Source organism: Myodes glareolus, chromosome 23 (genome assembly GCF_982192425.1).
Source record: "Myodes glareolus chromosome 23, mMyoGla1.1, whole genome shotgun sequence".
Classification (NCBI taxonomy): Eukaryota; Metazoa; Chordata; class Mammalia; order Rodentia; family Cricetidae; genus Myodes; species Myodes glareolus.
In genome coordinates, this window is record NC_142048.1 from 36,443,010 (window position 1) to 36,455,737 (window position 12,728).

The 12,728-nt window shown below is 43.8% G+C and overlaps 1 protein-coding gene across 2 annotated transcripts in view; it reads left to right on the top strand.

The window, feature by feature from the left end:
• The window catches only part of Dlc1 (DLC1 Rho GTPase activating protein), a 360,174-nt gene that overhangs the window by 201,978 nt on the left and 145,468 nt on the right, over window positions 1–12,728 (top strand). Inside the window, exon 1 of one of the 2 annotated variants that reach the window (XM_048456596.3) lies at window positions 38–208. The exons of the other annotated variant lie outside the window; for it this stretch is intronic. Within the exon in view, the coding sequence (XP_048312553.2) occupies window positions 70–208 (139 nt within the window). The 5' untranslated portion in view covers window positions 38–69. Of the gene's footprint in view, window positions 1–37; window positions 209–12,728 lie in introns of those variants that run through there. 2 annotated transcript variants of the gene reach the window in all.

A 12,728-nucleotide genomic window follows, 5' to 3' on the forward strand; every position in this document is an offset into this window, starting at 1 on the left:
ATGCCTGCGTCCTGAGCGTCCGGGAGGAACGAGGGTCCCGGGGGTCCGCCCGAAGTCCCTCGCGGGTGGATGGGGGATCCCGAGAACCACGTGATGGCCCGGCCCCTGCGAGCCCCGCTGCGGAGGTCCTTCAGCGACCACATCAGGGACTCCACCGCCAGGGCGCTGGATGCTATCTGGAAAAACACCAGAGAGCGAAGGCTGGCAGGTGAGAGGCATGGGGGAGAGCCGGGAATTAACCAGAAAGCCCTTGAATGCACCGACTCTGTTTTTAACTCGCGAATTAACAACCTAATCAGCTGGAATATAGCCGTCTCAGACCCGCTACATTTCAGGGGTGGGTGGGGGGGATTCTTTTTCTTTTATTGCCTCTTGTTATTGGTCTGATTGTTTCCAGTTAAGGGTTTTGAGCTTTTTTTTTTTTTAACCTTGAGAAGAAAAACAAGGTCCTTTGGAGTGTCAGGAAATCAGCGGTGCAGATGACAAACTGCAGGCAGTGGCCCCGAGCTCTGCAGAGCCTCGGTCGAGGGTCATCTGAGCAGTCTGGCCTGAAGTGGCCTGGCCTGACTGGAGCAGACCAGGGGCCTGGCAGGGTTAGTGGGAGTCCCACCCCACCTCAGTCAGCTGGTATTTCCTCCAACCTAAGCTCTGAGTTCCAAGAGGGTACCAGGTATGCCAGAAGCAGCCGGTTGAGATGCAAAAAAACATCCATACATTGGTGTAATTCAGAAGTTCCAAGGCTCGCGTGACAGGCGTTAAATGGCAGGACTGTGTTTGAAAGATCCCAATGAAAAAAACAGGATATGAGTTTAATTCTAGGTAGGAAGAATATTCTGAAATCGACAGTATATTTTCACTGTGGCGGCAAATGACCCTGGGAGAAGAGCGGTATTCCAACAACCTTCTAGGGCTCCTCGTTGGTGCACTGAGCGAGCTTTATTTACTATGCCATCCACGTGGAGGGGTCAAAGAGTATGTTTTCTCGACTTTTTGTTGTCTTCTGAATCCTGGACGGACTCCAGGAACTGTTAAGAGCTTGAAACATGCCGCCAAACATTGAACCAGGTTTCTGGGCGCTGTTCTTGACAAAGGTCGCTTGATATCAAGAGATTGTCTCGACCGGACTCGCAGAAGGGGAATTTAAGGTGTGAGAATGTGATAAGGCAGACTATGAAGGTAAACACGAAAGTTTCATACCGCAGTAGGCTGAGTTGGTTGGAATGAATGTGATTTGTTTATTCCTTTTGAGACAAGGTCTCACTCTGTATCCCAGGCTGGCCTTCACCTCTCCAAGGCTGACATTAGACCTGTGAACCACACCATATAACAAATGAAAATTTTTTTCTCTGTTGATCTAAATAATACATCCCAGGACCAGAAAAGGATGAACAATATTAAATTTAGTCAGAAAGCATGGCATAGAAAGCAGATTATTTTCAATTTTATCATGTTATTACCATTTGAAAACAAAAAAGGGATGCCTTAATTAAAGCAATCAAACTTTCCAAATTATCCAGTGACAAGCTGCAGTTAACCAAAGGAAGCCAAAGACATAAGATATACAAGATATCCAACTAAAATTGTTTGACCCCAAAAAGAAAGAAAAGAACTATTTTTTATTACTAATATAGCCATGTTTGATTATGGTTTTCTGTTTTAGCTTGAATCTTTTCAGGCAACTTGAAACACCGCTGTTTTCTTGGATTTCCTCCTTGATTTTCATAAAATCTAGAGTGTGACAACTGAGAACAGATGAGAATGAGAATGTGACTTGGAATTATGAATTATGACAATATAACTTGAGATTCAAAAATCTTGACTTGGAAGTTCTGTGTCCTTTACAGTTTTGTTTTGGTTTGGTTTTTGGTTATGTATTAACAGTCTATTTGTGGAGTCCAAATGCGGGAGCCGATATAAAGTCACTAATACAAACCACCTGGAGAGCAGTCATTACTTTTGACGTGTGATGGAAAAGGAAGCATTCCCGGAGCTCGGGCAGCAAATAGGATTTTGCTACTCCAGTTACACTGAAGGAATTCTTCACGTTACTATGTTTATATAGTGGAAATGTGGGCAAAGAAAAAGAACCTGGGTGACAACTGACGCTAATTACTGGGGACCTGGGCACCATTGCTTACTCCCTGGCCCTTGGCTCGTGACAGACGCGGTCAGTGTTTGTAAATTGGTGATTGGTCTGTTGCAACGCTCAAGAGTGCTTACTCCCGCCTCCTCGCTTCCGGCATTTCCGCGCTTAGCCCTCCCACTGGCCAAAACACTGAACCACAGCTGCTCAAAGTTCATGGAGATTCACTTTTCTGAGCAGCAATAAGAACCTTTACTATATGACAACCCTACTTGTCCTTCCCTTGCAGAATGGAGGGTAGTGGGAAAGTCCCCGCCTCCGTCTTCGCTGTGAAACAAATGAGGTGGTAGGGATGGGAATTGGAAGCATCTAGTGGAAAGTTCTTCTGCACATAGTGACTGGAAGGCGGTTGCGGTGACGCTGATGGCCCCACTGACTTAAACCCGGCTTCTCTACCACCAGACACTTGGGCTGTCTCTACTCAGGAAAAGAGTTTGGTCATGGGAAGAAGTTTTAGGCTTGCTTTTTAGATTATCTCTGTCTCTCCCATGTCTTGGCTAGTCTCTCTTTCTCTCTCTCTCTCTCTCTCTCTCTCTCTCCCCCTCCCGCCCATAATTTAATAGTTCCCATTTATGATGCCCTAAATTATGCCATGTACAAAACCTGTCATTTACCTCCCCTTGCCTCAAAATCCTGTAAGGACTCAGTCGTTTTTAAGGATCTGCCTTCTTTAAGAAGCAAAATACAGAACTGCCACTAGGAAAAGGCCACCCAGTTGTGAGAAACGACAGAACAGATAGTCCTAATTTCACCCACTTCTCTTTATTCCCCACTCTGTGCCCAGCCACAGCCCCTAAGTCTCTCTGATCCATGTCCCCAACCCTTTCTTAGGAGCAGCTGTGTCACTGAGTGGGAACTCGAAGATGACCAGGATTGATTGACAGGCACATAGCACTGTCTGTTGAACAGAGTGCCTTTTCTCGCACCTCTCTGAGGTCGTCAGTTTCTCACATCAAGCATAGCTCGCCTTGTGCTGCCCACTCATCTCCATCCTATTTGGTACCTGGACATCGTGGCATCAAAGTGGCATTTCATTCCCCCAAGCCAGTTGCCTCTTAATTGCCCCCCGCATGGCTCCCTGGCTCTATGTTAAGACAGATCTCTCTGGGGTTCTGAGAAAGCCTGTGGCTTGCTTCTCAAAATATTTACAAATGTGTAAATAAAATATAGAGAATTAGGAAGGAAACCAATTACAATGAAACATACCTACAGAAGGGTTCACACCTCACAGTGGTAATATAGCAACTTATTATGAACTAATTATATGATGATTTTAAAATATAGGAACTTGGGTATAAAGTAAATGGCATTTTCAAAGGCCCCAGTGTACAACCTGCTGTGGTTTAGCTACGTTAAGAACCAACCTGTGTTTGCTGCCCTGCTCCTTAATTTCACTCTTTGTCACTGACCAGTATAAACAGAAAATTCTGAAAAGCAATGGCCATTGCTGGGTCACCTGTGTAGAGCCTGTTGCTTTACCGTTTGGTTACTGAAGAACTGTAATGCTCCAGAGGTGCCCAGTGGTTGGCCACTGAGGTCATAGGAACATCTGTAGACAGGAAAAAAAAAATGCCCATTATGTTGATCAGAGTGAGCTCAGATCCATAGAACTGCCGAGAAGGGGTGGATACAGACGTTTGGTGATACATGCAACTGTGCAGTGTGATAAGAAAAAGCATAGGTTTTGTTGGTAACAAACCCCCAAAGACATCTACTAACCTGGAAAGAGGAAAGACAGCCCATCTACATTCATGACTGTGGAAACTGCAGAGAGAGTTTAAGAAAATAGATGTATGATTTTTTTTTTCCTGTCCAACTTTCTGAATCCTTTTCTTTTACTCATAGACTGTTTGGTGCATATGGTGGTTTTCAGATGTTGCCAGGAGCTTTGCCATGCGCTAGCTCTTGACCCTGTGAGGTATCAAGAGCTGGAGCTTCAGCAAAGGGCCCCCATAAACATTAACCCGTATTACTGTGATGCCAGGCTCTCCTAGTGAGCTGGCTATAACTTGATGTGTATTTAACAAAATTGTACAAGCCGGTTAAGACGACTCTAAAGGAAAATAAAAACAGCTTGAAATTGAAGGTGGAATTAGCTTTTAAAAAGACTGAAAATAGAGCAAATCCAGACTTGGATTGTGTAGTAACTTTCTTCAGCCTAGAAAGAGGAATTGATAAATTAAAAGGGAACTCTGTGCTAGTTTTAAAAAGATCTAATAAAAGTGAAATAAATGCACAGTATAAAAACACATAAATTGGGAAAAGGGAATCCAATGTCTCCATTGAAGACATGATATCTTGATATCCAAGGGGGAAATCTAAATGTCTCAAATGTTGAGGCACAAGGCAAGCTGCCATCTCCACAGCTAAGCACCTAAGAAAGAGAAAAAGGCTAATTGACTATGAAGCAAGAAAATTTAGGCAAATTTCAACTTCGATGAACTTAGCTGACATAAACCAAACCATGGATGTTTATGTGTGCATTGGATTGGGTCCCTGTGGTATTTTATTGTGTGTTTACTATCGTATGTCTTTTGGGAAAGAGATCTCTGTGTTTCAAATGACAGAGTCTGTAACAAGCCAGCAATGTAAGTGTCTGGCCTGATTTGCAGTGCACTCGTTCTTAGGGATTCTGGCCCCGTTCCAATGAAGGGCAACCACAAGCATTGACTCTGAGAACTGCTCCATGCTCCTCTGGTTCACAGTGAAAAGCAAGTAAAGGCACATGGAATGCCTTTTAACCAGGAGTGAGGTGTGCCCCCAAAATATGCAGTAAACAAAGACAGCCCTACCTACTCTAGACTTTTAAAGCGAGACAACCCACCATTAGGGATGCTTCCTGAACCACTGTGACGTGAGGGGACAGCGTCTGAATTTACTATTTTGATAAAGAGAGAGTCGATTTTGATAAAGAGAGAGTCGGTGTCAGGGGTGGCTTTGATATATGTTGTTAACACGGGGACCGGGGTTGCAGCTGTGCCTGGGACTGCCTGAGTTAAGAGTGTGGCTCTTCAAAGATAATATGAAGTCAGAGGCTGAAGCAGCAAGCACGGGGCCTGCACGGCTCTGCGCCAGGTCCTCTGTGCATAGATTAAAGTTGTCAGGTTAGTGTTTTTGTGAAAATTCTGTGTGTGTGAACGAGTGGTTCTCTGATTCTTGTGTCGTCTCTCGGGACTCTCTTCCTCTGTTAGTTTGTCTCATCCAGCTTCACTGTGACAGTTTCCCTTTGGTCTTATGACATTTTATTTTCTCATGTTTGGCTGTTATCTCTTAGAAGCCTGTTCTTTTCCAATGAGAGACAAAAGGGAGTGGATCTGGAGAGGAGGGAGAAGAGGGAGGAACTGGGAGGAGTAGAGGGAGGGGAAACAGAAATCAGGATATCGTGTATGAGAAAATAATATGTTTTTAATAAACGGGGGAAATTTAATAAAATGTGACTCTTGCACGAAAAGGGTGATAACAAAACCTGGATCATAATGAGTGTTTAAGAGTTAAATGAGTTACTACGAGGCACACTTAGAGGAGCCTTTGGCGTACAAAGAAAGCACAGTCTCATTTTTGTTATTATCAACCCCGCCCCCCCCCCCCCCCCCCCCCGTTTGCTTTAGGTCCTATTTCCTGAGACTCTTTGCCCTTGTAGCTCGCTATCACAATAATCTGCCTAGGGCTCTGGAGCAGATGTAGCTCAACCAGTCCCCAAACCAAACAATCTAACAAGTAAAACTTCGGTAGCAAATGAGTTTACTTCTATACCTCCGAAGAGTGACAGTGAAAGACCCAAAGGAAGTGATTTTTTTTTTTTTAGCAGACCTTTGCGAACTCCCAAAGGAAGTGACCAGAATAACCGTTTCTTCGCACTAATGGGGAAATCGACCTTGCATGTGGGTTTGTAACCCTTAGATGGGCAATCTCTGGAATCTTCCCAGGCAAGCTGGAACCTGCTTTGCACACGGCTGTGTGGATAGAGCCGAGCATATAAAGGAGCAGAGGCAGCTACCCTTGGGTTCCAAGCACGCGGCTTCGCTCTGGGTGGAAAAGGGTACTAAATGTCAAGGCCGGTGTTTGAAAGGGGTTGTCCTACATCTCCCCCTCTCTGGAGCAAAACGGCTGAAATGCTTTTCTTTCCTGAAAGTGGTATCCACGGGTGGCAGTCCAACTTGCCAAAGGTCTCTGCGAATGGAATAACTAGATGTCTAAAGTCAACACCATGGTAGGAAGGACATCTGTATTGATTAAGAGGCTAAAGCTGTGCTCTGCAACACAAGCTGGATTTAAAAGAACATTCCTCTGGAAGTTCCCTGCTCCAGAGGAATGATTTAGATGGAGATTGAGGTTAAACATAACTGTTGTTCAATGTCTGGTCCCGTCACTTATTTACTTTCAAAGTAACCTGTCAGTCTCAAGGAGGGAAGACCTAGCACCCACATGGAATGTGCTGGAGGCCTGTGTCACAATGAAGGCCAGGTACCGATTGGTCCGTCAGTATTCTTTTTCCCTGTGGGTCGTCAGTAAGCACAGAGAGTTTCAAGTGCTTGCCTGGAATGACTGATGAAGACATAATTATAGTAAAGGCCAGACTTATTCCTGTCCCCTCATAATCAGGCTCACGATGGTGCTGCTGCTGCTGCTCTTCTGAGCAGAAGGCCAGACCCCAGATCTATTGTGGTTGTGAATTAACAGAGGTGGCTGCCATCATTTGTATGCGTTCCATGGGCGCCCACTGTGCACCAGACCTGTACTGAAAGGTCTAGAGAAACTTTCCCATGTCATCTTCAAAATCATCCTGAGAAGGATATTTTTAGTCTCCTTTCAATTCAAGAGTTTGGGGAAATATGTTAAAAATGCATTTATGGGTTTCATAGACAAAGTCTAGGAGCCATCAAACCTGTCAACTGTCTTTGTAATCCATTTTACAAAGATTTATTGAGGATCTAGTGTATCCCAAACACTACGCTGGACCCTGAATGACAAACAGAAGACAGACAGTCCTTGCCTACCTGTCCTCAGTGACATCTGGCTGTGGATTTAAGGAGCACAGCCTGGGTCTAGTAAACCTCATTTTACTAAGGAAGAATAACAGATTCGCCCCAAGCTCTAAGAGCTAGATGAAGCTCATCACTGATAGGATCTTCAAACTTCCGTCATCCGGGTTGCGGGAGATAGCACACACATAAGAGGCAGTAGCGGCAAGGTGTATGCGTGGCTTTGAAAAACATGCACTAGCCGGCTGCGTTCGTAGTATGAGCCGCACCGCGCAAACTGCTGACTTTAGGAGGAGAGAAACTTCGAGCGGGAAGATCTGCTGTCACACTCTGCAGCACTTGGTCCTGGAAACCAGGCTGGGACGACAAATCAATGAAGAAAGAACAGATGCACGGGCACACAGGGAAAATCCAGGGGAGGGTGAGCTGTGCCTGCTCCAATGGTCAACTGCAATTGCCCCAGTCACCCGGAAACCCAGCATTTCTAGTTTATCCATCTGAATGGAGGAGCAGGGTTTATTTGATACAGCTGAATATTGAGGCAGGGCCTGGAATGCAGCTGCAGGTATCTCAGTAGGGGGTTACTATAGTAGAACAATCTCGGGCTGAAGTTGTCCCAGAGTAGAAGCACTTACCCAGGAGAGGCTTTGTCCCTGAGGCAGCGGAGTCCTTGATGTAGCTGTGGTCATTACCAACAACACACATTCACTGCTGACTTCATCTGCTCCTTACACTCGATCACTACTTCCTTCGCTCTACACAGCTTAAAAACATAGAGCGAAGGTCTCCAGCTTAAGCTGCCCTATAAGTCCCTTTGGGGCCAGATCTCTTCTTGAACAGAGCATAGCCTGTAGAGAGGAATAAATAAAAGAGACGATCTGGTTCAGCCACAGAACCAAGAGAAATCCTCTCTCCAGATACAGGTCAGTCTTGGTAGTATATCTTCCCTGGCATGTCTCCTGTTGAAAGGAGAAAAGGACTGACTTCCAAAATGTTTGGTCATATTTTTAACCATTTTTTTTAAAAGATAAGTTGTTGACCTCTTTTTCAAAGTTAAGCGACAAAAATGTAAAACACATAGTCATCTAAAACAGGATGCTCTTGGCTGATTTAGAAATCAGAATGAGCCAAAAATAGAAGTTGTGCTTTTAATAATTCAGTTTGCATGCACGATTATGTTCAGACTTCAGCGTCCATGAGTTATAGGCCTGAAATGGATTGTCCGGTGTGATGTGGGATACCACAGGAATTCTCAAAGATCCAAACCAGAAGTCAGGACTCCCTCTTGTCTAATAGTATCTTTAAAAATGCATTTTTGATCTTAAATTTTTGAGAGAAAGGAAAAATAAGGCTAAATGGATTGTATTTAAAATGTGGTATTATTGTTATTTTATGTAATGCTTTCTAGTTGTGCTGTTTGCGTCTGGCTTCTGCAGCTGTCAAATCTAAAGTCACTTAGAGTCTCAGTGAGGGCTTGTATACATTGGGTTAGTCTGTAGGGCTGTCTTAAGTTAATCTGTGTAGAAGTCTCAGACCACTGGGAGTAGCACCATTCCCTGGGCTGGGGGTCCTGAACTGTGTATGAGCAGAGAGATTGAGCTGAGCATGAATGAGTGAATACATATCCATTCATTTCTCTTTGTTAATGATTGCAGGTAGGATCTGACTAGCTATTTGAAGTTCCTGCCTTAACTTTACTACGTTGATTGATTTTCTGAATATTAGCTATCATCTACTCAATGTATCATCTACTCCATTATATCAATGTAAAAACTGGCAAAAGATATAGAGATTTGTCTTTATATTGCTGTCACAAATTTTCCCAAATTAATTGAGGCATACCGGGATGTTGAAAAGACATTCAAGAATTGTCTCTTACTTTATATTGGAGGTGATTTTACTAGTGAATTCCAAGCAATCTTATTATTATTTCTTACTATGACTTGTTAAAGAGGGTAAAGGATAGAAATAATGGGAGGTAACACCCTCTCTAGTGAGCCATTGGCTATTAGTAGGTACCTGGGCCAGGGGATCACTGTCTTCACCCACTGCTGAGCCTACCAGGCTCAGATGGAGTCATGCACGTGGCCCTTTTTAAGAACAGCAGATTACAAACAAAACCAAAAAGCATGAACATAGGAAAGATATTTGTAGTGAGGTGGAAGAATTGGCAGGGGTGAGAGGGAGACAAGAGAGTGGAATTAGAGAAATCAAAATGTATTGCACACACGTATGGAGTTGTCAAAGAATAAGCGTAATATAAAAGAAAAAGAAAGCAAATTTTACAGCTGAACATTTCATCTTCAAGAAGCTGGTACAAGAACAAAGCACAAGATATAAATAATACAGTGTACAGTCAAGGGAGCATTGATCATAAAGCATACATTCATGAGGGCATTGATTATACACCACACACTCAAGAGGAGGTTGGTCAGACTGTACATCCAAGAAGACGTTAACCAGAGACTGTAGAATGGAGAAGTCAGCCAAGACACCCACTGAAGCAAAGGGAACCGAAGGGGGTTATTCAGCCAGGTGGACATTACCTTTATCAACTTCATATTGCATAGTACTGATTGTACACCTGGTCATAGACACTATGGCAGACAGCAGAAAGGATCCAGAGATGAATTAAAGGTCATGTCAGGGCTCCAGTAGCTATGCTTCTATTTGACAGCAAAACACAATTCTTATAGAAAATGGGCAGCATGGTGCTTGCTGAGCCTGGCCCTGTCTAGTCTTGTTTCTCCTTAACCTTCACCCCTGCCCCCCTTGCTCACTTCCTTCTTACATCCTTCCCTCTCTTTTTCCTGCCTTCATCTTCTTGGGCTTCTCCCTCGCTGGCCCTCCTTCTCCTTTTTGCATCAGGAAGTTACCATTAGTTCAGTTGCATTAAAACCCAGAAGAGCACACATGCTATTTCACCCTAACTTGTATTCTGTCGGGGTCATGCTCCTTCTGCATGCCTGTGAATTGTGTTTCTAAGTGAACTCTTCCTTGCTGCATAAACCTTTGGCATCATAGTGATCTCTTTTCCACCATGTTCTGTGAACACAAAAGCCACAGGCGGAGAATCCTCTTTGAGAATGTGGCAATAGTGGTGTGTGTGCGTGTGTGTGTGTGTGTGTGTGTAAGAGAAAGAACTCAGAAGTGAGGTAGTAAGGTAAATACAGGCATTGTAAACTGTGTTTCACGGCAGTATTTATATATTCATTCAACATTCCAGGAAATTCTTCCTTTAAGTAGTAAACTGGCAAGCCAGTTTCCTCTTTCCACTGAACATATAATAAGTGTGTTTATAAACACACACATACATAACATGCATGAATACATGTGTGTATGTTTCTATAGGCATTTGGTATCCCTGTGATTCTACTCTTGTATGGCATGGGAGCAGTAAGGCTTGCCTTTTTTGAGAAAGTCGTTGACCCAAGCTTTACATTCAATATAAAGCGCATGTCTTCCACATGTGTGTCATGAAGGTTTGACAGTGACAGTCAGAAAGCAGAGGAGTTCCTTTTGATGACTCCTCCAAACTACCATGGCTCCCTATAATTTTACAGTAAAAATAATCTTAACGCTGAACTCAGTATAGGGACAGAGAGGTGTCTGCTCTTATCCCCTGTAACAGGAATCTAATATATTTGGTTGTGAGCCTCACCTTTAAGGGCTGCGCCATCTCCCCAGCCCTGTAGCAGGAATCTTAATCAGCCATGTCCACCAAGTGAAACAGTAGGTACATGTTATCAGAGGCTGAGGAGATAACTCAATCAGTAACGCACTTGCGAGCAAAGCAAAGGACCTAAGTTCAATCCCCAGCACCTATGTTAAAACAAAATGCTAGATGTGGATGTGAACCCTTTAATCCCAGCACTGGGGAGACAGAACAATGCATAGAGCTTTCTGGACAGCCTAACCTAACCTAGGGCTCAGAGAGAGATTCTATCTGCAATAAAATGCAGATGGTTTCTGAAGATCGACACCAAGCTTAATGTCTGGCCTCTATATCTGAGTGCATGTGTACATGTATATGTACACACACACATACACACACACTCACACACTCACACACACACACACACACAAGGGGAATTAGAAACTTCTAAACAACAAAAGTCACAAAGATACAGCGTAAACCCTGAATATTACTATATTACTGTTTGATAACTCTTAGCTAGTGACCCCTGAACCACCTGGTTCCCTGTCTTTCTGTCCTCGGGCAACTTCTTATCAACATGACACATCTAAGCAATCACACATACACACATACAAGCTCCCTCTGGAGTCAAATGACAGCAAGGAATTTCTCTTCATAAAGATCGGAGGGTCGTGATTTACAGGATGCTGGTGTAAAAGTCGCGACAGAGCAGCTGGCCGTTGACAACCTGTAGTCGGGGAAACAGCGCGTTTTATGGAGTCTAGACGTTGTTTTATCTTGTAAATTTGGGGTGACATATTTAGCTTTTTGCAGACAACTCTCAAATTACTGAGTCAGCAGTCGGCATGGCTCGGTTTATCATGACCCATCCTCTTTAATCTGGTCTTGAATAGCAGGATGTTGTAGGTCTGGATGGCAGTGCGACCTTTGAATGTTTGCCATTCATGCTTGATTACTGTATCCTAGAGGTCTAGACAGTGTCGTTGGTTTCTCCCCAACACAAACATCTGGCAAAAAAGGAAGAAAGAAAGAAAGAAAGAAAGAAAGAAAGAAAGAAAGAAAGAAAGAAAGAAAGAAAGGAAAGAAAGAACTCTACTAGATGAGTAAGAACATTTCTAATTCACTCATATGATGGTTTAAAATAAAACTCTTTTAAATGAAACCCATCTCGAGCCTCAAAGAATAGCACCAGGCATATTGCTCTTCCCTCTGATAAGACTGTCTTTGGACCACGGTTTTGCACTGAGGAAAACAAGTTTGAACAGGCCATTTCAGGTTGCAAGAAGCATCTTCATTTTATGCTCTTACAAGAAGCTACAATTTCACTTGGCAAAGTCCACTCATATGAGCTTAACACGCGCATGGTGACTCATGTGGGTCTCGTGTTGGACACGTGAGATAACGGTGGGAGTGCAGACGGACAGTGAGACCCAACTCACGGCTACGAGGGTTTTCCCAAAATGATCAGAAGACTTCCTAAATTTCTATCTCACATGGAACTATTTTCCCATTCTAAGATACATTTCTTGTATTAAAGCTATGAGAAAGTTTTTTTTTTAATAATTGTGTATTTGTGAGTTTGTCTATGTGTGACGTACACGTGTGTGAACAGGTATGGGTACAGGGAGGTCAGGGTAGCCTGCTGTCTGCTGTCTTAGAGACTGTGACAAACAGATAAAAACCGGGTACCCGTCTTCACAGCCACACACATTCTGAACTCCCATTCTTGTGACGCCAGTTCACAGAGAATGTTTTCATTCCAGTGACCCTGAGCATGACTCCCAAGCAAATGCATACATTGTTCTCAAAGTGACCCTCTATAGCCTTCCACGGGCATTAATACCTACCAACACCCACCAGCATGGCCCACCACTCTCCAATACCCGCCCACTCAGCCCACCACTCTCCAATACCTGCCTGCACAGCCCACCCCTCTCCCGCGTCT